This window comes from Chelonoidis abingdonii, chromosome 4 (genome assembly GCF_003597395.2).
Source record: "Chelonoidis abingdonii isolate Lonesome George chromosome 4, CheloAbing_2.0, whole genome shotgun sequence".
In the NCBI taxonomy this organism is placed as follows: Eukaryota; Metazoa; Chordata; order Testudines; family Testudinidae; genus Chelonoidis; species Chelonoidis abingdonii.
In genome coordinates this window covers 17,809,966-17,837,310 of record NC_133772.1, presented here as the reverse complement: position 1 = coordinate 17,837,310, position 27,345 = coordinate 17,809,966, and the positions used below count along the sequence as shown (strand labels likewise).

At 49.0% G+C, this 27,345-nt stretch overlaps 1 protein-coding gene across 5 annotated transcripts in view; it reads left to right on the top strand.

Annotated features, from left to right (window-relative positions):
• The window catches only part of FOXP4 (forkhead box P4), a 133,326-nt gene that overhangs the window by 84,298 nt on the left and 21,683 nt on the right, over positions 1 to 27,345 (top strand). For 2 of the 5 annotated variants that reach the window (XM_032768361.2, XM_032768326.2), the window contains 6 exons: positions 1,579 to 1,701; positions 4,146 to 4,232; positions 16,378 to 16,528; positions 17,667 to 17,871; positions 18,277 to 18,384; positions 24,284 to 24,371. In XM_032768361.2, coding sequence (XP_032624252.1) covers positions 1,597 to 1,701; positions 4,146 to 4,232; positions 16,378 to 16,528; positions 17,667 to 17,871; positions 18,277 to 18,384; positions 24,284 to 24,371 — 744 coding nt within the window. In that variant the 5' untranslated portion in view covers positions 1,579 to 1,596. The remainder of the gene's footprint in view (positions 1 to 1,578; positions 1,702 to 4,145; positions 4,233 to 16,377; positions 16,529 to 17,666; positions 17,872 to 18,276; positions 18,385 to 24,283; positions 24,372 to 27,345) is intronic. The other 3 variants (XM_032768353.2, XM_032768347.2, XM_032768338.2) reach the window with 3 other exon arrangements.

Genomic DNA, 27,345 nt, shown 5'->3' with positions numbered 1-27,345 from the left:
GGACTGTGAGCTCTGTTGCTTTTGGGCCGTCTCATTTGTAACGCTCAGGGTAGCCTTGCCCTCCTCAGGACACCAAACTAGGGCCCACCTGGACTGGAAGAGAACAGCGGGGCCCAATTTCATCGAAGGGGCCCAGCTGCACTGTTACACTTCCCCAAACTGAGGCAGATGGAAAACACACCAGCCCAGCTGGTCCAGGCCCAGAATGGGGCAGGGTCGGGGGGAAGGGGCAAGATGCCACCTGCAATGGACTAAAATATGATTTGTGCAAGGTTCTGGGTCCCACAACTTCCTTTGTCTGGATGGGAGTTGTAGCTCCCAGCAGGTGCCCTGCATCTCACGAGATCGCACCCACTGTGTGTGCCATGTTCTCTCCAAATCGTACAGCATGCTTCTCAAGGATCTCTGCCCCCACCTTCCCGGTGCAGCTGCCTCCGAGCTCTCACACACTGCAAAGCGGCAGTGGGTTAGAGAAGTTCTGGCTACTGGTTCTTAGCCAAAAGAGTCCTAAAGACAGGTAAACCCCTGACCTCGCCCCTCTCCCCTGTGTCTTTTGAGATTCAGATAAAATGGAGTCTGGATCCAAATCAGAGAGGGTTTTGCTTTTGCAAAACCCAAACCTCTGCTGGTTGGAGGGCCTGATTGTAAAGATGCAGAGCATCGATTTCCCTCCCTCCCCCCCTTTTACAACTGGATTTATGGGTATGCAGTGTCTCTGAAAATTGAGCCCTTAAGCAATGACATCAGTGCTTGCAATTTTATCTGGCAATTCATGACGTTTGCTTAACACTCAGCTCCTGGAATCATGTGATTATGTGAGACTCTCTGCTTTCATTTAAAATACAAGTAAGATTGTAGCCTTCGTGGGTGTGGAGAAAAGCTTGAAAACATGACCCCCTTAAAGGCTCAAAACCAAGAAGGGAAATACCCCTTCCCCAAGGGAAAAAAAACAACTATATACACTGCTACCTCGATATAACGCTAGCTGATATAATTCGATATAACATGAATTTGGATATAACGCGGTAAAGCGGTGGTTTTGGGAGGGTGCCCTGCTCACTCAGATGGATCGAAGCAAGTTCAATATAACACAGTTTCACCTATAATGCAGTAAGATTTTTGGCTCCCAAGGACAGCGTTATATCTATATAGAGGTGTATTAAAAATCTCATGGCTCTTTTGGGCCTAACTCCAGGCTTTTGAATACTTGGTCTTGGCGATGCTGGCTACATTTTCAAATTTCTCTGCTAGCACTGGAGCTCTGGGACCCAAACCAGTTTTTGAAGGGTTTTGGAGTCTGACGTAGCAGCTCTATATTGAGGGAGCATCATTCAGGGAACCCCATGTCTGATTTGACTTTAAAGTGGGTAGGACATTCCTAAAGCAGCCCAGGCCCAGCCTACCAAGTCTGGAATTTTGGGGAGGATTTTTAAGGGCGTAAGATGGCGGGAAACTCTGTTTCAGCCTTAACGAGGGAGCGACAGATCGCAACAGAGCGTGTAGCTGTAGGTGAGAACATCCTCCTGCGAGCTCAGCGTGGGGTTGTGTTTAACACGCTCTTGCTCTCTGTTTCCGCAGGTCCCCGTGTCCGTCGCTATGATGTCGCCTCAGATGATCACGCCACAGCAGATGCAGCAGATCCTGTCTCCTCCCCAGCTCCAAGCTCTGCTACAGCAGCAGCAGGCAATCATGCTGCAACAGGTAGGACCAGCCTAGGCATCCCTTCCTCCATGTACCCTATGAGGCCGGCTCACTGAGCTCTGCATCCTTGCCCCATGGATGCAAATAGGGTCAGCACTGGCCTGCACTCCACCCCATTCTCTCCAGTGACATTGGCCTCTGTGTAGGGTGAGCCTGGTCCCCTCTAAAACAGTCATGCAAGCAGCCTAGCCCTTTCCCTCTCCAGTCCCCCATCTTGCTTGCCCTAGGGATCCCAACCACGTTGGCACCATGGAATGGGAAGAACTGTAATTTATCAGTAATCACACTGCGGCTGGATTTTGCTGCAGAGTCAAAATCCCTACAACAGCATCTACATTAAAACCTATTCAGGATTTGGTTTTCAGTGGGGAGAGGCCTGAGCCAAAGCCCGATGGGTGGGAGCATTTGGATCTGGGGTCAGGCTTCGTGGCTTGCCCTTGTCTCCCTAGTGGGCCCCGAGCCTCAGGCTCGACTCTGGACTCTCCCTGAGTTGGGGCAGGTGTTTTGATCCAGACCCAGACTTAGGAGCTTGGGTTCGTTCCTTGGAGTTGAGCTTTCTCTGAGTTCCAGAAAAACACACACACACACACACACACTCTCTCTCTCTCTCTGTGCAAAATGAGTGGAAAAAGAGGGGTGAAGGGAAAGAACTCCAAAACACAAGGACTTGGGTAAACATCTCCGGGGGGGCGGGGGGAGTACGAGAAATCCCACAAGCATTTTCCACGCCCTTCTCTTGCCTTCCGTACCTGTTTACTCCAAACATGCTGATAAGGATTCAAGGTTGGCCCCAGGGAAAGAACAAAGGGTAAACACTAACCTGGGTGGAGTCCTTCTCTGAGCCTCTTTGGAGCCGGATAAAGAAACATGTTTGACTGCAAATTAAACAACCCAGGCCAGAATAGCTTGCATTCTCCACCAGAAGAAAACCAAACATCACACCTCTCACCTCTTGACCCAATGTTCTCGGAACCCTGTTCAACCGAGTTACAGAGACCTGGTTTTGATTGGCTTTCGGGTAAACAGCTCGGCTTTCCAAACCTGTTCCGCAGACAGAAAAAGCAAAGTTGCTGCTGTCAGTCCCTGAGCTGATAAAGGTTTCCCGGCATTCAGCAGAAGCTAAGCGTTTCCCGGCTTTGTGGATTCTTCTTTGTGGCTTTTATGGAAAACAAATCCATCGGGAACAGTTTATTTGGAGACGGGAGTAGGCGGAGGAGGGAATCTTAGAGCTGGAATTTACCTCTGCCTGAAAATCCAAAATATGGAACAAAAGCACCTTTTATTAGATGATCTTAAAGTGCATTACAAGCATTAATTAAGCTTCCTGTGTAGTTGTTGTTGTTGTCCCCATTTTACAGATGGGTAAACTGAGCGAAAGTGGCTTTCTGGGGATAGAACCCACATGTCCTGGCTCCTAGTCTCCTGCCCCAACTGCTGCTAGACCACAGCTCCTTCCAAAGTGAGAGCAACCAGTCTAATCTGGAGGAAGAAAAGCAGTGTGCAATAGAAATATTACTCAGAAAGGCTGGGAGTGCATTCTCGAGGAAAGGGGAAGAGACTTTCCTGTAGCCCCCTTCCATCATCACCCTAGTATTTCTGCCTCTCTGCCCTAACGCTAGCCGTTATGAGTGAGTCACTTTTACTCATGTTGCTGTTTGTTCTGGGAACAAGTCTCATTCTCATAGGCTGATAGGCTGTTTTAATTTGACTGCATGTCAATCTCAGCCACACCCTTTGGCAAAGCATCGCATGGGGCTTACGGGGAGGTGGGGGGCTGGTACTTCTGCTGGCTAGAGCAGAAGGTTGGGAGTCAAGACTTCTGGGTTCCAATCCCTACAGTGTCACAAGCTCACGGTGAGACCTTGACTACGTCAGTCCACCTCCTCACACCCTGCTTTTCCCCTCTAAAACGCAGATCACTAATTGCTAATATCTACGATAATACTGAATTAAGTACCTGTTTGTTGCTGCACCTAGCAGAATGAGGCCCTGACCTGGCTGAGGCTTCTAGGCCGTACCCTAATACATAGGATGATCAATAATAAGCGAGGCTTAATTGGTATATGTAAAGGCCTTTGAGAGCTTCAAGTGAAAGACACTTGAAAAGGAGTGGTGGTGGTGGTGGTGGTGGTGGTGGTATTAACTGTGAATTTTAATTATCCCAGGGAGTCAAAATCTTGTTTGTGGGTCTCACTTCTACTGTGGAGTTGGGCAGAGAGCAGCAGACTGCCAGTGCTGTCTTTAAATAGCTGAAATGTTCTTTCACCTGACTTTAGGAGCTGGGTATTTAAGCAAACCAACAAACATTGTGAGCTTGGCAGTAACACGGCCAGAGTTGGCAGCCTTGTGCTAAGCCCAGTTTAAGAACCTAAGTGGTTAGGCATGGGCAGGATCTTCTGGCTGGCTCCCTGACGTGTGCTGCTTTCTGCTCTCCCTCCCCTCAGTTGCAGGAATACTACAAGAAGCAACAGGAGCAGCTTCACCTGCAGCTATTGACACAGCAGCAAGCCGGAAAGCAGCAACCCAAAGAGGTGAGCTCGCCCATACAGGTTCGGGGCACAGATCGGAACTGGTGCAAGCCAAAGGGGAGGAAAAAGGCGTGGTGTGTGTAAATCCTAGTGTTCGGGGTAGCCCGCTGGCAGGCATGTCAGTGGAAGGAGGGGCCCAGGGGATACGAGCATATGGCTATGGAGGTGGAGTGGATAAATGAGGTGCTATGGGTCTGGGAGGGTGGGGCAGCTAGACCTAAGCCACTTGGGATACCTTTTCTTGTGGTTACCCTATTATAAAATTCCACATCATGTGCGTAACCCTGTAGCTCACAGTGCATAATTACTGAATGATGCATCTATAAAATATGCCTGGAGTGTGGGAGGTGATGAGGTCACTTGGGTGTGAGAGCAGCAGTGTCCATATGCCGTGTCCAACATAGGAACGTCACTCCCTCGGGGAGTTCTCCGTACTGCCCGACCCACAGTCGATGTCTTGCTGGAGGCTTCTGTGCTGAGTGGATTCTTAGCCAAATGAATTTCCGCTCTCTGTGGAATTCTGCTCGTCGGCGGCTGTGAATCTCTGACTGTGCGTAGGGCTGCGTGTGCGTATGCTTCTGTGCATGTGGAATATGTTTGAGGGCTGTCAGCATTGTGCTTCCACCCCTTGATCCAGGAGGGATCTTTTCAAGAAGAGGAGAGGAAAAATCTTTTCTTTTTCCTTCTCCCCCGTGAGTCCCTAAGAGCTGAGAGCTGAACCGCTGGAGTTTGCAACCATGAGCCATTTTCTCTGACTAATATTAGCTTGAGACAGAGAGGGAGAGTTGGAAAAACAAGGCACCAGGGAAAGGCTGAAATTCAGTGTGTTCAGGAGATGCCCTGTCCAATGGGACTCTTGCGCTGTGCTTGCACTTCACCCTGAGTGTTAGCAGCACTTGTGCGTCAGCCATTACTCACGTGACGAGCACCACTGTGCTCAGGCGAGGAGTTTGTGTGCGGCCAGGCCTCAGTGAAAGGTGAGTGAAAGGTGCAATGAAGACAGAGCCGGCTCCAGAGTTTTTGCCACCCCAAGCAGCAAAAAAAAAAAGGGGGGGGAAGGGGGAGGAAAAAAACAACCGCAATTGCGATCAGCTCTACCACCGCCACTTCAGTCTTTGGCTTCAATTCAGCGCTAGGTCCTTCACTCCGAGAGGGAGGGAGGGACCCGCCGCTGAAGAGCCGGACGTGCCGCCCCTCTCATTGGCCGCCCCAAGCACCCTCTCGGAAGGAAGGACCTGCCGCCGAAGAAGAAAGCGGCACGGTGAAGCTGATCATGATCACATTTTTTTTTTGTTCCCCGCTTGGAGTGGCAAAAATCCTAGAGCCGTCCCTGGACGGGACATGTGTTTTGTTCCTTGATTGTGGTTGCCCACTTCAGTAGCCTTATTAAGGCTTGTCTGGACAAGGGGGAATATGCACCAGTGTTATCTACTACCTCTAATGTGCTGTAATGCAAAGGCAGGCAGTGTGGTCTAATGAATAGGGCAGTGGATTGTGCCTGAAGTGACCTGGGTTCTACTCCTAGTCTGCCTGCTGAGTGACCTTGGGTGAATCGCTTTACCTCTCTCTCTTTCCCCACCTATAAAATGAGCATGAGGCCTCCCTTTTGTATAGCACTTGGAGATCTGCAGGTGACAAACAGTGTAAAAACTCGGTAGGTATTACTGATACAGGCATGCTGGACTACTGAAGAATGGATCTTGCACTGGTATGGTTAAAACCCAATAAGGTAGCAGGGTAAGTCACATCAGTACAGCACGTCTACACTGGGCATTTGCACCCACAATACAGTGCCATTGCAAAAACCAAACAAAATACCCAGTACAGATGACGCTTTGAACTTGTAATGTTTTCATGATAGATGTGGTTTCCACAGAGCATCTGCTGTTTCATCACCCACCTCTTGTGAGTACGGGTACGTCTAAACTGGAAGGGGAAAAGAAAAAACCCGTACCCACAGCAGTGAGTTTCAGAGCCAAGATCAGCTGACTTGGGCTCGTGGGGCTTGCATTACAGGGCTAAAAACAGCAGTGTAGACATTCCCATTTGGCTGCGACTCAGGCTCAGACCTGGCGAGAGGGTTGGTATCAGAGCCTGAGTCGGAACATCTGCACTTCTGTTTTTAGCCCCGTTACCAAGCCAGAGTTGGTTGACCCGGGCTCTGAAACTCTCTGCCCCGGGGAGTGGGTGTGTTGGCAGTGTAGGCGTACCCTAAGAGACAGAGGGCCCTTCAACACCCCCATCCCTTCTCTCCTAAACTAGGCCATCCTTCCTAATTCTGGATCCCTGCTGTAACTGATGTTCGCAAGGACCTGGACATTATTAACCAGGATTGTTAAGGAATATTGAGTCAATCTTTAACCAAAGGGTAAAATTGAATTGATCAAACCTCTGTGTAAATTTGGATAGGAGAAAAATATATATATAAAAAAAGATGTTTTTGTTCTGATAACTTTTGGAATGAATCAATTTTTATGGCTTTTTTTCACTTAAAACTCCCAGAGAACTTTTTTCCCGTTTCTTTAAACTATTAAAAAGTGGATTTCCAAAACTGATGTTTTTAAATTTGTGAAATCAAGTTTTCATTTTTCAATTTTTGGGAGAGGGGAAAACCTACCACATGACTTCAGCTGACCCATCGAAAATGGCATTCAGAAAAGAAAAACGTTAAATAACACTCAACCGTCAAATAACGGAAAATGAAAGGAGATAAACATCAAAAAATGTAAATGAAATTTTTTGCTGAGAAATGGAAAATATTGAGAAAATCAGTTTTTGCACACACAAAACATTATTTTCAAAATCAGGCCATTTTGCAGGGAGAAGAGAAATCAAAAAATTTCCACCCGCTCTAAAACTACATCTTTGTTCTATCTGGTAAGAAAGCAGCTTCAGGTGATTGCACGAGAACTGTGTCACCAGGGCCAGTAGGGTCCTGTGTGGGGATAAGAATCCTATCTGGACTCACTCAACCTACCCCCATCTGGAGTGACAGTAGACTTCAGTTGTCTCATTTACTCCAGTTGATGAGTATGAATGAAGGTTTAATCCATTAAAAGGCCCCTTGTCTCTTCTAGCTTGACGACCCAGTCTCTAAGAGTGGAAGAAGTAGAAAGAGAAGAATGGTCAGAGGCATAAGAAGGTGTCCATGTTAACCTAGTTCCATTGGGCCAAAAGCATCCGCACAATAATACTCATGGAGGCGATTGCCCTGTTGCCTTCTGTGAAGAGGGCTCTTCACTGTGGGTCCTTGGTCATGCCAGGCTCCACTGGCCCACAGTGCAATGGTATTCCCTGTAAGCACTAACTCAATGAGAATGGGCAGAGGTCCAGGAAAAGCTGACCTGCCTTTCAGGAAGGTGTTTGGTGACAGCTGGTATGGACTCTGCATTGGCTGTGATCTTGCTGGAGTTGAAAATATAGAGCCATGTGCTCCGGTCTGAATGAAAACCTGTGGGGAAAGACTGATAGCCTGAGAAATCAGCTGGGCAAAAGGGCAGTGGAGTTGACACGTGGCCATGCTGTCTAGTGTCCAACACCAGCCCAGATACAAACACCTGTAAGAGATCCAGGGTGGACACCTCACTGGTGAAGATGGAAATCTTGTCTGCAATCACAACCCCCCACAGATATGAGATGAAGCCCGCCCCATGCTTTACGTGCAGGTGGTTCTTGTATGCTCAGGAGTCCACTGAAGTGTGAATATCCTTCCCGCTCCAAGATGTCAGCCCATTGTGAGTTAGGCCTTGTCTACACTAGGAGGCTTTTGCCAGTATAGTGACACCGGTATAGCAATAATGGCACAACCCTCTACTCTTAGATCAGTATAAAAATGCTTAGGCTGGTATAGTTTGTCGATCTGTTGTGTCTGTGGGCTTTTACCAGCATAGCTAATCTAGTAAAAAATCACACATAGCTATGCCAGGAACATCTATAAGTGTAGACGAGCCCTTTTGGGATAACTTCTCCTTGGCACTGTTTGATGTCACATGCCAGGATCTGGCAAGTTGCTGGCTTAGTGCTGGCTTGCTGGGACCATCCGTTGAGTATTGCTACTCTGTTTATTCCTTTATATTTCCATTAGTCCCGGTCTCTCATTTCATCTACAGTAGAACCTCAGAGTTGTGAACACCTTGGAAATGAAGGTTGTTTGTTACTCTGAAATGTTTGTAACTCTGAACAAAATGTTATGGTTGTTATTTCAAAAGTTTACAACTGAACATTGGCTTAATACAACTTTGAAACTTTACAATGCAGAAGAAAAATACTGCTTTCCCTTTATTTATTTATTTTTTAGTGGTTTATGTTTAACACAGGTGAATAAAAAGACAAAGTGGAGAATTAAGTTAGTGGTAGGGGTTTATGGTTTGTGCCTCCTATACAGCATTGCCATTCTATTCCAGAAGGCCACTTTGGAAGTCTTCTCAAAATGGCTGAATTGTTAAATGGTCTCATGTGTATTCTGTGTGTCTGAGGTTTTTTTCTCTTTTTTTTTTCTTAAAAAAAAAAAATGAAATAAGCAACAAAAAAAAATAATTTGTCTTTATGTAGTATGGAATAAGGTTTGTTCTGGACTCCTCCCACATTTCTGGGACTGGATGACAAGGGATGGATCACTCGATAGATTGCCCTGTTCTGTTCACTCTCTCTGAAACACCTGGCGCTGGTCACTGGCGAAACACCGGATACTGAGCTGGGTGGACCATTGGTCTGACCCAGCATGGCCATTCTTATTTTCTTATGTTATGTACAAGCCACATTTCCATTGGCATCTGTGGGGAGCTTTTTGTTGGTCTCCTGCATAGGGGTTGTTTTTGCGCCATCTTTTGGTATGGCAAGGCCATGGGAATATATGCCCCAGAAGTCCCCGTTCAGCAGCCCATCCCTGTTCAGCGAAGCACACACTTAACTTCGGGCATCTGCTCAAGTCTCCTTGACTTCAGCAAGGCTTACAGTATGTCTACACAACTGACGCAGTGCTTTAACGTGGCTGTGTAGTCGCGGCTACAGCGCTGGGGGAGAGCTCTTCCAGTCCTATAATAAAACCATCTCCATGAGGGGAATTTCTGCCAGCACTGAGAGCGTGACTTTTTTCTCACCCCTGAGTGAAGAAAGTTTCAGCGCTGTAAGTGGCAGTGTAGACAAGGCCTTAGAAGTGAAACAAGTGGTTGAGTGATCTACTGAATGAGGCTGTACTTAAGTGTGTATCTAAATGCTTTCCAGAACTGAGGCCTTAGGGCCTGAGCCAGTGACTGATCAAATCAATGGAAAGACTCCCATTGACTTTTAGGGCTTGATTCAAAGCCCATTGAAGGAGAACCATAGAAATGTAAGGCTGAAGAAGGTCATCTAGTCCATCCTCTTTATTGTTGTAGCATTGACCTACAAGGCAGAGGGGTCAGACTTGATCCAAACTATGTCCTGGTGGCTAAAATATCCAGATATGCTCAAGAAACCCAAGAGGCTTAAATCTGCGTTTCCCAGAGCATCTTTTCCCATTGGCCACAGACATTATATTGCAGTGCCTCTACTGAGCTCTGGCAAAGGGCTCACCTAGGTATTTACTCAGTTTAAAAAGCTGCTTTTTGATTATTAATAAATGATCCAACAGGAATTTGTCTTGTTTTCTAAAGATTCCTTAAAATTATTATTGTTTTGAGGGGGGATTATTCAGTATCTGCTAAGTGATCAAAGGGGTGTATGTGTATGGAAAAAGACTCTCCTAAACACCATGAAGCCTGCCTGCAAATGCAGCAAAGAGGTTTCCCAATATGGAAAGGAGAGTTGCAGCAAAGAAAGGGCTCTGGACCAGCGCCTTAAGTGACCGACAAAAACAGATTGGCTGGGAAAGGAAGAGCTTTGGAATTAAGGGAAAGGTGGCTGTGTTAGGGATATTTTGAAGTGGTCTGAGCACAAATAGCGGCAGTTTGGAAGTAGGCCTTGGGATCTGTTTCACGATCAATATACCATCTGGTAATAGTGCAGTTCGCTCTTGTGCACAGAGCCAGCACCAGTCTGATGCCTCACTTAACATGGCAGGCACCTGTTGTCTTACAGCTGCGTAAGTGGTGCATAGGCCGTGGGGCGGTCCCCTTCTGAATAGGGATCAGTTTCACAAAGTGAATCAGGGTGGTGCCCATTAAAACGTCAACATTTGCCAACAGGAAGCACTTGGTGGTGAACTGTACACATTGTTTGCCAAAAGGAAGGGAGAATAACTGCATTATCGCAGATTCCACCATGTAGTAGCTGTTGGCCGGTGCCATCTCCTTCATGGCAACCATGGCAGTATTTAATTACGAACCCCACTACAATGTTTGTAAACTGAGCGACTTCTTTCCCTTCAGTTGAGTTCATGAATTAGCGTGGTGTGACTCTAAATTACCAACTTGTCTTCAGGTGTTGGGGGATCAGTGGGTGGGCATCTCTTTCTGCCTGGGTCTTTGTGTTGTGCAATGAGGTTCAGAACAGGTAGCAGCCTGCCATGCAGGAGAGTTTCATATCTCTGCAGGTGGAAGAGTAGAACCAGAGCATAGTTGGAAACCTCCTGAAAAGTGGGGGAAGAACAGGAAAAAAGGAGGATGGAGGAGAGCACTGGAAAGCATGTCGGACTATATCCTGTCTGGGCGGATGCAGTGATGTGCCATATATATCTCTTCCAGAGGTCACTTGCAGTGAGGTGGGGGACGGACCTTGGGAATTCAAGATTTGAATACAGCAGAGTCTGCTGTCTCAATTTCCTTGTTTTGTGCCAATGGGCTAAGAGCAAGCAAAGAGCGGTGAGTGCATGAGAGAGACCAAGTATGTACACTGGAGGAAATCATGAGATGACCCCGTTGTCCAGCTGAGTCAGGAGTTGGACTGGATTTTCCCACCTCTTGCATTGAAATAAGACTAAGGTGTCTTGTAATGCTGACTCTCTAAGCAAAGCTCTGGGTGGTTTTATTTTCATGGGGTGCGCAATTTACAGCATTAGTATCTTTGCCGTGTTCCTCTTCCGCTTGATAAGCGCAGGCAAAGCAGAAGTGATGTCCAGGCGGGTGTAATTTTCTTGCTGCTGTCTTTTGAAGCAAGGCTGCTCTAAACAGAGCCAGGGTAAGGGTGAACGCAGCAGTCCCTATTGTTACAAATTTGGTCCCTTTGTGCTTCCAAAGAACATGGGAGGAAGAAGGCGATTTTTTTTTTAGAACGGCGATGCCTCTCCAGCAGTGATCCCCATGTAGTGGCTGATATTGTACAGCTTGGTGGGGCGGGGGGAGGCAGCGTGCAGGGATTGGCTAGCAAGTAACCTAGGCGTCAGATTAATGAAGTGCTCCTGTCAGTCCAGAGTGTCACGCCGAAACTCCTCTTGATGTGCTCATAAATCAAAGTGACGGCGCCTGTTACCCCAGTAGCTGCACCCACTCAACTGCGTCTAATGTAAACAGAGTGCAGACAAAATGCGTTAAGGAACTCGGACCCCGTCGCTGGGGAAGAGTACGGGGATCATGGGGGTGAGGGGGAGGGACAGGATCCTGGATTGTTCCCTATTAGCCTCTCCTGCTTTCATCTCCCCACCCCCACAACACAAGAGAACGGAGCTCCCCAATGGGCACTGATGACTGGCAGAGTGCAGCTCAGGAATTACTTTCTTCGTGTTTGAGATTTTTGTCAGTGGGCAGATAAGCTTCATACTTCATTGGTTCTATCAAGAGCGTGCCGCGGATGACCTGTGAAAGTGTCCAGAGAAACCCACAGACTATGGCAGCTGCACATCTTGCAGTGGGGGAGGGAAGGACACAAGTGGCCAGGCAACACCAGAAGGAAACGTTTATTTTCCCTGGCAGAATGTATTACCCACTCCCTATTGCTGTAAGAGGGAGCTGGAGGGATGTGGCTTGCTAGAGGGCAGAAGGGTAGGGGTAGAGGGTATAGCTGGGTATGGGGGGTGATTTTTTTGTTTGTTTATCTTTTGCAGAATTTGTGCTATATATAACATATTTGCAACTAAACCACCTGATATTTGGGCAGGGGAGGAGGCTGGGCTGTTACAAACCCTACATAAGAACAGCCATACTGGGTCAGACCAATGGGCCATCCAGCCCAGTATCCTGTCTTCCAAAAATGGCTGATGTCAGGTGCTTCAGAGGGCATCATCACCAGGTAATCATCGAATGATAAAACTGTCCAAGACTAACGAAGCATTTTGGGGCACTCGTGGCCCAAGCACCGGCCAAAGCCCCATGGGATTATTAATTTTGAATGACATTGAAGCCAGACAAAACTGATGTGACTTTCTCTCTCTCTCTCACTCACACTCTCACACACACACACACCTCAGCAGTTTGATGGTTAATTTTGAACCTGGAGCTGAGTATGACTGGTCTAAAAATGGCCGTGACACCTCCCCTCCCAAAGGATGAAGGCTGGTATTTATTCGGTTCAGCTGTGGTTTTTAGAGCAGGAGACTGGGAGGCAGGACTCCTGGGTTCCGTTCCCAGCTCCTACCCCTGATCTCAGGCAAGTTGTTTCTCTGTGCGGCCGTCTGTAAAATGGGTGCAATCCTCCAGTGCCCGACGCAGGGCTGTAGAGTCGGAAGTACTTTGAGATCCCCTGCTGGTGGGTGCCACAGACAGGTGGTCTCGCCCTGCTAATTTTGTGTTGAGTCTCTTGCCCATATACATGCCGGACGCCCTGGGGAGAGGGTGCCACAGCTGCTGCTGCTGCTGCTGCCCCCGCCAAGGTTCCTAGGATTCTGAAGCAGGTAGATGGAAAAGATAAAGAGCCCTATTGAGTTATGAGGTGAAAGTGATTTGCCCCGGGGATCCTAATGACTTAATCCGCTCCCAATTTCCTTCTGTTTTACAGCCTGGAAATTGAGTGAATGAGGCAGTGTTCAGGCGGCCTGATGTAACAGGCAGGAACCTGTGCTTGCCGAAAGGCCCATAGGGAAGGGAGAAAGTAAACTCTGGCTGCCGTTGGTAACAAAGGCAAGGGCTGGACTGCCCTCCCTCCCCTCCAGGCCTCTGTGTGTGTGTGTGTGTCACACCCCCATAAAACCCTTCCCAACGCGAATGACTGTCTGGCAACCGCTGAGCACAACTTCTGCCTCCTTTGGGGCCTTCGGGGATCCGCTCTCCTCGTATCTTTTCCTCACCAAACTGCTGTGAAAAGAGTCTTCCCTGGTCTCCCGGCTAGGAGTCTGCCTCACCCCCAGCATTCCTGGCCTTGCCTTGGAATACGCAGGCTACCTTAGCATGCGCTGTCTCCCAGGCACCCAAGAGTTAGAAAATGAAGGGTTTTTTCTCCGAAAGGAGATCACTATAGTCTGTGCCTTTGTCACCAAGCGCAGGGAAGTCCTGAGACTTGGGAGATAAAGCCCTGTTGATTTCTCGTTTGGGAGTCATCCTGGCCAGGAGAGATGTGCAAGACCGGGTCTCGTCCGTCTCTGGCTCAGTGATTGAGAACCAAAGATCTAAATACCCTACTATTCTTCAAGGAAACCCAAGAGCTCACCTTGTTTTACAGATGCTAATGATTAACCCTCATAGCCCAGCACTGAGGTGAGTCAACATCCTTATTCCTGTTGTAGATGGGGAAACTGAGGCACGGCAAAGTGAGTGACTTGCCCAGTGAGAGACCGTGAGTACTGGTGACAGCCCAGGGCTTCTGGTTCCCAGCTGTGCTGTTTAACCACCCTCCTGCTTGCGGTCAGACGCTTCTGAGTTTATCCCAGTCGTGTCCAAAATGATCCAAAACTCTCGCACCTAGCTGGGACTTTTCCAGGAAGAGTCTCTTCTTCCAAGATTTACCACGTGTCTCAGCTCCTGGTTAGAAGCTCAGGGTTTAGTTCAGGTTTCATGGGCAGAGATTCAGTTTGGATCAGTTCTTCTTGCTCAATATGAGGCAGGGCCGGGTGACTGTTTCACAATGGCTCCAAGCTGTGAATCCTCACCCAACCTTATTATAATTATAATTTGTTATCAGTATTACCCGGCTCTTAGGAGCCATAGCCATGGACTGGGGCACCATTACGCTAGGCGCTGTACAAGCACAGAACAAAGGCGGTCCAAGCCCCTGAATTGTTTACAACCTAAGTAAGAACATCAACCATAAAAAGCTTCTTCCTCAGGCCAGCCAACTTGGGTTGGGGGGAGTGCGAGGTATCTATGTGTGGACTCAGGTTAGGGGCAGTGCTCGAGTGAACTGTGCAGTGAAGACCAGGTGCCCTCTGTCTTGGGTTAATGTGTATAAGAGGTAAGAAGATTTCTGGAGCAGCAACTGGAAGTTTCCCAACTTCCTCTGCACTCATAGAGGCAAAGCCTCCTTAACACTTGACATAGGCCCGCCTGTGTGCTGACAACTGGTCCAAGGAATCCAGAATTCAAAGGGTTATGGCAAAGCCCATGGCTGTGATGCGAGTGGACAGGTACAGACAGGCTCCCTCTCTCCCCCCTTGCCACAGATCAGCGGCTGCCTTTCCCTCCTTCCCTGTTCAAACGTCTCCCCTCTAGCTACTTCTCCTCTGTTTCTTGTCACCTCCCCAGAGATGACCCCAGCCTAGCAAGGTTATACCAGTTAGAGTTGTGGTTCTCAACCACCACACTGCTGCAGCCCATGTGACATCTTTAGGGCCATACAGGTAGCGTATGTGTTGTGTGAATGCGGCCCATGTAAACATAGAGAGCTGCCTTTGTGGCCCACAATGATGATAGGTTGAGAACCACTGAGTTAATCAGCTGATAGGTGGGGAGGGTACTGTATGTCTTATCTGAGCAGTACAGTCTGTGGTCTTCCAGGCAGCTGCTTTACCTTTCTGTGCTGGTCTCTGCACCTGCGGGCTGGGAACTGGGGGCCTGGGTTCCTTCTCTGTGGTGTAAAATTAAAGAGGTGGGGGGGGGACCAAAACCTGCCAATGCGCATGATTAGGGGCTTGGAACACTGCGACCTGAACAGCAGGTATAAAACGTGGACTTGCCCACCCTACAGCATAGCTGAACCTTGCCTTTGTTTTGTATTTGTGAAGTGCCTAGCACCATGGGATCCTTGGCTGGGACTGGGGCTTCTAGGCACTGCTGCAATGCAAATAATAGCATATAGAATTAACAGATTAGCTAGAGAAGGGAGATCAGGAACCTCCATTTCCCCTGTCTCATCAGTCAAGAACACAGGAACGTTTGAGGTAACTGTGAGGTGGCACCTTCAAAATTGAGCACAGGGAATACAATTACACATGGACCCTGTGGAACTCATTGCCACAAATTAGCCTGGAGGCTCGTGAGCTGAGCAAGATTCAAGAAGAGGTTAAACACTTGTATGAACAGCAAGGCTATCCAGAGTTACAACCGTAAATACTCAAAGAGGAGGGGGAAGAAATCAGTTTAGCAAGGAATACAAACGGTCCAGTTACAGGCCATAAGCCAACTGTTAGCCCCAGGGAGATTAAGTGGACTTTTCCTAGAGGCCAAGTTCTTATACATTATCTTTTACAGCAGTGCCTAGGCACCAACCAAGAAGGTGGCCCCATTGTGCCAGGTTCTGTACAAATTGTCCGACAACTACCTGCGAGCAGGCTTGTGATGCTTAAAGAGCTAATTATTTGGTAAAAATAATTTTCTCTGTAAAATGAGGATGTTATTTACCCACCTTGGCCTCTTTCTATCCCTGGGAAACACCCCTGGTAACCGTGGTTGTAATATAGGGTTAATGATAACTTTGCCTTCTTCGCAGGAAGCTCAGCAGGCTAATGTTTCTAAGGTGTGTGAAGAGCCTCAGCCAGCCACTGAATAGCAGTGCAAAGCAGCGGTGTTTTTAATCCCCCTGCGTGATCCCAATGCACAGGCGTTGGAAATACTCATCGAACAGATGGAGCTGGAGTGCTCTGTACTCTAAGCAAGCACAAGCTCTCCCTCTCTCTCTCTCCTCCCTCTTTTTTTTTTTTTCCTCTCTTCCTTCTCCTCCTCTTCCGATAGATCAAAGACTCTGGCTTGGCTACATGCTGACTGGCTACCGAGGACCAGTGATTTAGGACAAAGGTCTGTGCTGACCAGGCATAAGGCTGATGCTGGGATCCGGCACTCTATGCTACTCAGCGGGGCCCTTATTCCCTGCAAGGCCTCGGTTGCAGTGTCAAAAATGTTTTGATTTTTTTTTTCCTTTTGTCTCCTAGCAGCCATTAGGGAATAAACAGCTGGCATTCCAACAGCAACTACTGCAGATGCAACAGCTGCAGCAGCAGCACTTGTTAAACCTTCAGCGACAGGGGCTGGTCAGCCTCCAGCCGGGACAAGGCACCGTTCCCCTGCAGACCCTTCCACAAGGTAAAGTGCGTGGCAAACCTCCTCGCTTTTGTTCTGTCCTTTAAAGCCCGAGCCCTCCGCTCCAGTCGGCCTGGTGGGCAGTACCCATATGTAGCAGCTACAAATGCAGCCTCCGAGCTCTTAGGCTTTTAGTAGCAACTGGGTGGTTTTCAGTGCACTTTAGGCCTGCTTGAGTCCGTCTCTCTCCAGCACAATCGTGGGCTATATAGGAGCGGTAACAGCAATTTATAGAATCAATAGCAGTAAAATTGCATAGGAGCAGTTGAAGTATATTCTGTAAGTTCAGGGCCCAATCCTGCTGCCAATGAAGGAGGTGAAGGGAGTTTTGCCTTTAACATCAGTGGGAACAAGACCAGGCCCTGAGTTTGCGTATATCGTTCCTTTTGTTTAATGCCCTGGTTGATAGAGGTTCCTGTGTGGGGTCGGTGGTACAGGCAGGTGCTGGGAACGAGGGATGCGTGTCCAGAAGGCAGAGTTCTTATGCCTGGAGAATGAATGTCCTGTTTGCCTGTGGAGGGATGGCCCATCTGGGTGAAGTGCAGAGGCCAGAGCAAGGCACGACTTCCCCCAGATTCATTCAGGACTCTCCCAGGTTTAGGTCACGGACTGGAAACGCCTTCCAGCTTATTCCAAGAGCTTCATGATCCTTTTGAAGCAAGCCTGGGGCCAGGGCCAAGGGACCGTTTACAGCTGCATGTTGAAAGTGTGCAGCCCCAGCAGGCGGGACAGAACGCCAGGTGAAACTGGGCCATTTCCACTGAGCAGTGGGTTCATTGGACCCCAACGCTCGGAACAAAACTTTGTAGGGGAGTCTGGCTGCCTCGTGGAGCAAAGCCTGAAAGGAAGGTTCCCTCACATGCCTGCAAACTAGACCCACTGAATTGCTTGTAGTGTTCGTCAAGGCAGCAAGAGGGAAGCTGTTGCTGCTGTTGCTACCATGGCTAGGTAGCGCTCAGGCCTTTAAGACTGTCAGACTGGTGTTCTTCACCCCTCTTGATTAAACTAAAAGCTGCTCTTTGCTGGATTCTTCTCAGCGCAGGTTACTGTTGGGCAGCGGTGGTTCTCTGATCCATATCTTCATCCTTGTCTCTGTGTGTGTGTTTTCCTCCTCTCTCCCTTGACCCCATCTGGCGTGTAGCTGTGTGTCCCTCGGACCTGCAGCAGCTCTGGAAAGAGGTCACCGCTACCCAGCCTGTAGAAGACAGCATCAAGCAAGAGGGCCTCGACCTGACCACCAACACTTCAAACTCTACCTCGTTTTCGGCCACCAAGGTCTCGCCTCCCATTTCCCACCACTCTCTCCCCAATGGACAGAGCGCCATGCTCACGCCAAGGAGGGACAGGTAGAACCGAGCTGGGCCAGCCTTTTATTTTGCCCTGTAGGTCTAAAAAAAGGCTAGATGACTCCATTGTTTGTTACTGGGAGTGGTGCCAGCATAGTCCAGTGGACTGGGAATTGAGGGAGCTGGGCTGTGTTGCTACATAGGCAAGTCGCTTAACCTCTCTGCATCTCAGCTTACCCGTCTGGAAAATGAGCTGTAATCATGTTCACCAGCCTCATAAGGCTTGACTGATGCATTTGAGAGCCTTGGCTGAAAGGTGCGAGGAGATGTGTTAATATCTTGAGGTGGTCCTGGTGTGGAAGCTTCTTTGGAACTGCAGGAGCCAGCCTGTCATGTGTAAGATCCCCAGTGTAACGGTTCGTTCCTTCTCCTCCATCTCACGCGCTCTCTCTTTCTCTCTCTCAGCAGCTCTTCTCATGAAGAGAACCCTGGCGCCCACCCTCTGTACGGACACGGAGAATGCAAGTGGCCTGGTTGTGAAACCCTCTGTGAGGACTTGGGACAGTTTGTCAAGTAGGTCGCTCCCCTGCTGTGTCTCTCCGGGGCTGTCGTTTCATTCCTGGCTCCCCCAGGTTGTGCAGCCAGTGTGGTGGTTTGCAAGTTGCCCTGCACTCAGGGACCATTCAGACCCTCCCCGTCGCTAGCACCCTGTACTTCAGTACTGCTTTGGGCCGAAGAGGGAGGGGTGGTCCTTGCACCTGCACCCCGGGCTGAGGGCAGTAGAGGTAGGTCAGAAAAGCCATGACTTCCAACTGTCCGGGGTTAGGCAGAGCTCATTATCTCTTCAGAGGCTACAGGTGAGGCCTTAAAAAATCGATTTTTCCACAAGTGGCTAGTGATTTTTTTGGGCACCCAACTCAGCTCCTTGCCCAGGTTTGATTTCCAGAGGACTCAGCACTGCCTGAAAGTCAGGCCCCTTTAAGGGGGAGGGTCTCAGATTGAGCCCCCAAAATCACTGGTCACTTTTTGGAAACTCTGGGCCTTCGTGTCTCTGTGCCCAAGTTCCCCATCTGTACCAAGGGGGTGCTAGCACTCCCTGTGTCTTGGAGTTGGAAACTCTTCAATTCAGCCAGTGGGTGGACTGTAGATTCAAGCGTAATAGCCAAATTGGCGTGCGCCCCTCCCCCCACCCCCACCCATACCCCATAACAAGGAGGTTAGTCTGTATATTCAGGGGGATAGGGGGAGGGTATGCTAGAGGAGAAGAGACTGTAAGAGACCTAGAGAAATCATAGAACTTGTGTAGGGGAGGGCGAGAGAAGACAGACTAGGAAAGTTAGCAGCTCACCCTCTGCAAGAGAGGAAAAGAGAGAGAGAGCGCCAGTGTGCAAGAGAGAAGAGAAAGAAACAGATGGCAGTGCGGCAGCCTGCTGACACCGCTTGTGGGCTCTGTCACTGACTGATTAACTCCTCTGTCTAAGAGCCCTCCGCTAGCGTCAGGGTCAAACAAATTGTTTTCACGCTTCGTCAGAGGTTTACTTAATTAGTTCATTTGCAATTAGATCTCTCTGTAGCCAGGATTTTTAGCAAAGACGTCAGAAGAAACTGACGGGTTTTCTTTCTTTTCTTTTTTTTTTTTCTCTTTTTCCTTTCCCCCTCTCCCCACTGAAGGGAATGTTGTGGGAGTTGGGGCAGAGATGCACTGTGCGTGTGTGTGTCGATTTGTGACTGAAAGACTTCTGTTTTACAAACAGCATGTCAGCTGATCTCGCCAGCCATGTGCCTGTCTGCCTCCTTACTTTGTTCAGGGAGGGTGTACCGAAGGGTGGAACAGGTGCCAGCTGCAGCAAATGCCAAGGCAGGCTCAGTTGGGGGAGAGGGAAGAGTGACTGCTGTGCATGTGGAGAGATGGGTTAAGAAGGGGAAAGCAACTTTATTCAAAGGAAAGAGCCAGGAGGAGAGGACAGGGGGCATTGTGCTATTGCAAGACGATGCCTTGCTGCAGCTAATGAAGTAAGGCAGAGGAGCCAGAGAGGGGTGCCACCTAGTGGTTAGAGCAAGGGGCTTGGTGACTCAGGACTCCTGGGTTCAATTCCTTTCTCTGCCTCTGGCTTGCTGCTTGACCTTAGGTAAGATTTTGCTTCTCTGCACCTCAGTTTCTCTAATATTTCACTGACCTCACAAGTGGACTTCAAGCAGGAATGGCCCCAACCTACTAGCACTGAAACTAGATCAGAAGCTCAGCAGTGTTTGGATTGCTAGTTTTGGTTTGACTCATGCAGAGCAGGGCACCATCTGTGAAGTACCAGTCTGAATCCTGAGCTTCTCCAATGTTTTGGGTAGAGACAGTTGAAAGAGGGGGAAGAATTTTTGCCAAGATGTTTGTAAAAAATTTGTCTCCATTTTTAAATTTGAGATGTTTCAACCAGCTTGAATTTTGGGTGCATCTGAATCCACAGGACCAATTTGCACCCACCTCTATCAAAGAGTTAACCAAGTTATTGGGCTTCTTATACATGCTGGAGCAGTTTGAGGAACTTAACCCCTGGACACAGGAAGGAAGAATGAAACTTTTTGACACTGAGATGAAAGAATGAAAACCCTTTCCAGATAAGAGATACCACCCCTGCCCCGTCCCACGCCAATTTTACACTTTCCTCCTTTGGCAGAGAATGCTAAAACTCTTGACAGCTTATTCTTTGCAGAAGTACCCATGTCTTAGTCTCACCATGCAGAGGAGCAAGGAGTAAAGACCCCTAGTCCATCTCCAGCTAGATAGGTAGTAGTGATGAAAGAAACTCAAACATTTTGTTGTGTTAGTTCAGATGTAAGTCTGGAAGCTTGTCCTCAACATCTTGTTTTTGCAAGATAGGTCTGGAAATCTCCCATAAACAAGTTTTTCAGTGAGAATCCTGGTACCTTCTGCTGCTGATTGGTGGGTAGATCCCATCTGGACAACTTCTCCCATGGTATCTCTGAATTTTGTCCTCAGTCCTGGTTGGAAGCCGAGTCACCAAAATGACCATCATTTGCACACCAGTAGTATGTTTGGTTCCATCATGGATAGAGGCATTGCCTTTACACCTAGGAGCGTACAACCTAAATCAGACACAGACTGTCCAGGGCCAGATTTTCTAACAAGTTAGGCATGCATTGTGTGCTCGCAATTGATGGCTAATTTACTTGCATAGTTGCACTCGCAAATGTCACTGGCACATACAATTACTTGATTTGTGTGTCTGATAATTACACCTGTAAATTAGACATGCATTTTGCCATGGAACTACACACCTCACTGATGTGAAAATCTAGCCCATAATGCGACATAAGCCCATAGAGCCCCAGATGAGCCACCTTTTCCAAATCTGTATGTCTTAGAAAATGGAGAGGGTTCAACCATCCAACCCCGCATGGTGGATTATTGTAGCAAGACTTCCTGGAAGAAGTGAGTTTTAAATGGCTTTGAAGACAGAGAGGTTGCTTGGCACAGCATGCGGGAAGTTCCAAGCAGAAGGGATGGTGTGAAAGTCAAGAGAAATGAAATACCGTTATCTGCACATACATATGATCCTTGAGGAAATTTATGGTGGCTTCTGCAGGAAAAATTGCCTGATGGTCAGAGCACAGTGCTTGGGAGCCTGACTTCGTTTTTAGAACTTATCCAGGGTTGTGATGGAGAATCCGTCACTGGCAATTTCCAACCCAAGATTGGTTGTTTTCCTAAAACACCTACTGTAGTTCAATCATGGGTTAATTCAGGGAAGTTGTTTGGCCTGTGTTATACAGAAGATCAGACTAGGTGATCGCAAAGGTGTCTTCTGGCTTTATAACCTATAAAACTATTCCTGTCGCTGCTGTCGACTCTCCCGTGTGAACTCGCGCAGCTACTTCCCCTCCCTGTGCCTCCGTTTCCCCGATACCTACTTCCTGGGGGTGGAGAGTGGAAACTACATTAATTCATGTTTGTAAAGGCTTTGGAGGACTCTAATAATAATATTTAGCTTGTACGGATTTGCCCAAGGTCATGCAGCAAGTCAGTGGCAGACCTGGGAATAGAAACCATGTCTCAAGACCCGGCGTACCGTCCTGTCCATTAGGCCACACTGCCCTAGATGGAAAGCAATGTGGAGGGGGGTCAAACACTAATTCGGTGAAGATCAGTGCAAGGCCAGATGACTTATTTATTTCTGATCTGATTGACCTGCCACTAAAGAGACTTTTTAAAGTCATGGAACACTAAAAGAGATGCCACACATCCCCCATGTGAAGTAAAATCCCAGTTACTGGAGAGGAGAGTTTTCCCCTCACTTGCCCTCTTGAGTCACAGTACAGCAGCAGGACAATTACACTGTGAGTTGGCACTCGGGTGACCGTGGGCCAAATCCTCAGCTGGTACCAGTAAGCCCATTGAGCTAGGCTGGCTTGACACCATCTGAGGATCCTGCCCTGTTTGTACCATGTGTGATGGTAGCAGAAGGAATATCCAGACCAGGTGGAAGGGGAAGAGCAAGGGATGGAACTGACTGAGCAGGGGGACTGGAGAGAGAGATCAAAGGGAGACAAGTGGAGTGAGTTCAGCATAGCGTGTCTGGGGAGCATGGGTCATGCAGATTCTAGCTTGGATATTGCTCTCGGCATGTCAGCAGCAGCTGCCCCCGGCCCGGGGAGCTCGGTTTCCCGATACTGCAGCGTCCAGGAACACAGGCTCTCTGCTGTTTTGTTGCATGGCTCTGGTTGACATTAGAGGGAGAAGTTTGATAGCAGGGATCTGTCGAGTGGCAGGGTCAGGGGAGAGAGAACAGGCAGAGGAGCGGCATGGCTCAAGGTGAAGGGAAAAGAGGAGGCCGCAGAGCTCAGAAAAGCGGGAAAGGGGACACCAATGGCAGGCCACTGACAGTGCGGAGCACTCACCACACAGCACTGGGGAGGCTCGCGCTCTGTGCTCGTTTAGTTAGTGGGGCTGACAGGGATCTGCCTATTGTGTTTCTTTCCCAAATCCCCTCACCTGCAGCAACACCTGCAGCTGAGTCTGAAACGAGGGGTCTCCACATTTGCAAGACCCAGGGCTTCTTTAGACAGTGCCATCGGGGCAGGTGTATTTAAAACATCAAAACGTAATGCAGCCCTAATGTTTTCTTGCACCTTGAATTCACCCCAGCGGAGAATTATTCCTGCTTGTTTGGCGCCCACCAGCGCCCTGAGCGAGCTTTCTTCGTGTGCCACAGTTGCAGGGAGAGGCAGGACTGGTGCTGCGTTGTCAAGCTCAGGAGGCCATGTTTCAAGTTCCTGTGGTTTAGCAAGATGGGGCCTGGAGGGAAGATGGCACAGAGCTGTGTGGGGCAGGATTGATTCCTGGCTGGACGGCAATCCTAGTCTGAGAGGCATGGAAGAGCAAGGCATCACCCTATTCCAGCGAGAGTCCACAGCCCGGCACCTCTCACTGAGCTATCTCCACTCTCCCTGGGTTCCAGACCTGGGGATTTCTCTGTCTGTCCTGACATCCCGGTCCATGCTCGTGGCTGGGACGTCCATGTGGTTGAGCGAGCAGAGTTCCTTGCTGGCAGCGAGCACTCAACCTGGAATCATGACTAAGACTGGTCCCGTATGTTCTTCCATGAAAGCGAGCGGGGGCCATTTTGAGGCTGTACACGGGTCCCAGCAAGGCCCTAACTTTGTAAGGAGAAGGCTCCGCTGCCGAAGGTGGCCACAAGGTTATTGTTTTGATTGCAGAGAGAGGAAGGGAAGGGCCTTGTGGGTAAGGCATGGGACCCTGGGTTCTAATCTAAATGGAGCTGATCATATTTACCTGCCTGGGGGAGAGTGTTTGAAAGGCTTCATGCGTGAATGTTCATGAGGCACTGAGAGTCTAGAATGCGGAACACCTCATAAATGCCACCTCCTGCCTTTGGGGAGTCCCTTATAGAATGCAAATGAATCCCCAAGATGCTGCCTGTGTCTGCCTGGAAACCTGCTCCTTGGGTGCAGTCAGTCTTACAATGTACATCCTGGAAATGGGATTTTCCTGCTGAGCTTAAGGAGCCAACTGTTGTACTATACTCTCTCCTCCCCCGGGGCTTGGCTTGCAGGCTCACCCTCCACAGGTACCAGCTGTTTGGTTTGTATTTCATTGGACTCTCTGTGGCAAACTCTGTGGTTCAGGGGGTAGGGCATTGGCCTGGGACGTAAAAGACCTGCTCTTCTCAGCTCTGCCAGTGACCTGCTGTGTGACCTTGGGCAAGTCACGTTGCCGCTCTGTGGCTCGGCTTCCTCTCCCATGCTTTTCTTATCTGTTTAAATTGCAAACTCATCAGGGCAGGGACTGGGGCCTGACTGGGGCCTCCAGTGCTCCTGTAATACTGATAAGAAGTGCTTGCAGGCCATGGGTAGGTGCAGACATGGGCCAATAGGAGGTGCTGTGTTTCATGGTGGGCTCTGGGAACTGTCAATATAAAATCTGTTCTTCTCTGTCTAGACACCTCAATACGGAACACGCACTTGATGACCGAAGCACAGCCCAGTGTCGAGTTCAAATGCAAGTGGTACAGCAGCTGGAAATACAGGTAGGTGCAAACCAAAAAGACTTGAAGGGTGGTGTGGAGTCAAACTTTTTACTTGCCCTGCATGTAAGTGGCAGAATTAAGCTGTTCTCCATCGGGAGGGAATAGCTGGGTCTAAGGTGACCAGATGTCCTAATTTTATAGGGATATTCCCAATATTTGGGGTTGTGACTTACAAAGAGCCAGGAAACATGTTTGACAAATTACTGTCAGACCTCCTAGATCTGCTCACCTGGGCCTTAGCTACAACAACGTGCAATCTTATATAGGCAGAAAAATAGTTGCCAATTGCACCTGCAAATTAGATGCACATTTTGCCATGCAGTCACCCATCTATCTTAAGGATAAGGGGTACTGCCCCGAAACCAAGTGCGAGTGGGTGGGCAGTGGGGGAAGGAATCAGTCACTCAAACCATGGTGGATCCCACATTCATGTACATGTGCAACAACACATTGAATTGCTAGGTCAAAAAAGAGAGACTATCATTGTAACCAACATAAGAAGTGGAAGCTGGCTATTTCAAGGGGAAATTCAGTGGAAGATGGGCACCTGATTTCTACAGGCTCCTCTGAAAATTTCAGCCAGAACGCCCCATGTACTGTACATTTGCTTCCATAGCATGTGGGGGTTTGACACTGGCACAGTGTAACCAGTGTGTTGTGTGTGTTTTTGTGTTGCTGTCTATGGCACCACGTGTACATGAATGCTGTGTAATGGTTGCAACCCATGGGACATGCAATATTTTGTAGCCAACTCTAGAGCCAAATCCTAGTCCTCCTGAAGCCAGGAGAGTTGGAAGTGCTGAGCACCCACCCAATATCAAGCCGTGTATTATGTGTCCGAATGTAGACTTCGGAGCTCACCCTCAGGCCCCTGTTTTTGGAAATCTTGCCCTTGATTTATCCTCTGCATTTCATACAAGCTGTCTCCCCCCCACCCCCAAGTGCTTTGTGTAATTAGTTAACAAAAGAGGGCAATTCAGAAGAAATTTAGGCTTTCCTCTGAGGTTTGCAAAGCGAGAGAGATTCAGGGCGAAAGAGAGCCAGGGTGGCTGTTGAGAGCAGCAGCTGCGGAAGGCTCTTGCTAGCACAGGCAAACTTGGGTAAAGGGACAGGGTGGTGCCAGCTGGGTGAGGGGAGAATGCTGAGTATTTTAATGACGTATATACGGCACATAGGTCTCCACATCTCTCGCACACATGCTGAATGCAAAGATGCCTGGTGCGTGTGACCATGCGTAGGAACTGTAGTGCCATGTGACACGTGTGTATCCATTGCACAGGGAGGGGGATGCACGCACGTTGTCTTTTTATTTACAGTTCCTCCCATGGATTTCTCTGCCTGCCCTGTCCTGGGAAATACCAGCCCTAGAGCTTGTGTGACTGACTCTGGGGGTACTCTTGTTATCCAGGTTGCCTTGGCTGCTAGATCACATGTGTGCTGGGGCGTGGGGGGAGGAGATGGAAGAAGAGACTGTGCTCGAATGGGTGGTGGGGCAGGTGGTGTAATGCAGAGTGCTAGCAGCCTCTGGCAGGAGTTAAAGCAAGGTAGGTTGAAACTGATGACGGGGAGGGGACGAAGGAGGGAAAGGGGTGGACATTTCAAAAAAAAAAAAAAAAACTAGAGAAAAAAACTCCCAGGAGCAGTGGTTGGCAAGTGAAGTTGAGATTCTAAAGCCGCCTGAGTCAAACCGCGTGATTCTGTCCTGTTCCCAAATGCTCACTAAAGCAAGAGGTTGAAAGCAATTACTGGAACTTAGAGAAGGGGGGAACCTGAAGGGATAGCAGAAAGCTCTGTGCGTAAAGAGGAGAAGCCGCCACCAGAGCTACCAATTATAAAGTTTTCAGCGCGGAGCTCCCGCTGTGTCGGTGGAGAGAGTGTCTGCATCAGGAAGGGAGATCTGTCAGCTCTAATGAGAGCCACGACAGCGCGAGAGCGTCACAGCTGCTCAAACTTCCAGCCAACTCTGCTCCAGCTGCTGCTTTTAACTCCTTCCTTGCCTGGCTTCCCACGCGACTCCCAGCGAAGGAGCAGCATCAGCAGGGGTGGAGCCAGCGGGAGGAGGGAGGCAGCCTCTTTGGGTGTCTCCTGGATTGCAAGTGGGGCCCAAAGTTTGAGGGGATGAGGCGGAAAGGGAAGGTGACACGAAGAGAGATGGTGTCAGGTCCCATTGCCTCTCCACAGCTCAAAATCTCTCCTGGTGCCACAGTGAATATTTCACCCTTCCCCGCACTCTGAGAAACAAACACACACAATTAAAGCAATGTTGCACAAGTGGGCGGATGGGTGGGTAGGTAAAGGAAAATGGGAAGGAGTGTGTTGTGGGGGTATAGAGAGGTAGGATCTGATGCACCAACAGTGGGTAGGGGGAATACAGGCTCACTGGGAGAGAACAGAGGGGGTGGGCAAGAGAGGCTGATGGGAAGGAGAGAGCGAGAAGATGGATGGGGAGAAGTGGACCAGGTCTTCTGACGGAGGCAGGAGAAATGAATACAGAACGGAGTGACAGCCACCTGTGAAGCATAGAGAGACAGCCCTAGCGAACAGAGACATGGGAAAAGGGAAGGAGTTTGGGGGGTGGGAGGGGATGGTGGATGGATGGGAGAAGGGAGGGGTGGATGGATCTACATCTAAAGAGGCATGGAATTATTCTATTTTGCAATAGATTTTTCATCCCAGCACATAGAGCAATGCCTGTACAACCAGAGGGCTGGGGACACTGCGTTTCTATGCAGCCAGAGGCATGGGCATGGCAGGCAGACACCCCAGCAGCCATCAGCACATGTCCAGGTCTTCCTCCCCAATAGAAAAAGGCTGCTGTTTAGCGGGCCAGAGAAGCAATCCCATGGACGAGTGCATGGCTTTCAGGAACGTTCGATGTTACTGGGAAGATGCTAGTGGGGGGTGTAGACCACAGCACCGGCAGCCTCTGGGCATGGGAGAGGAAGGAAGGCGCAGGGACGGAAGAGAACAACAC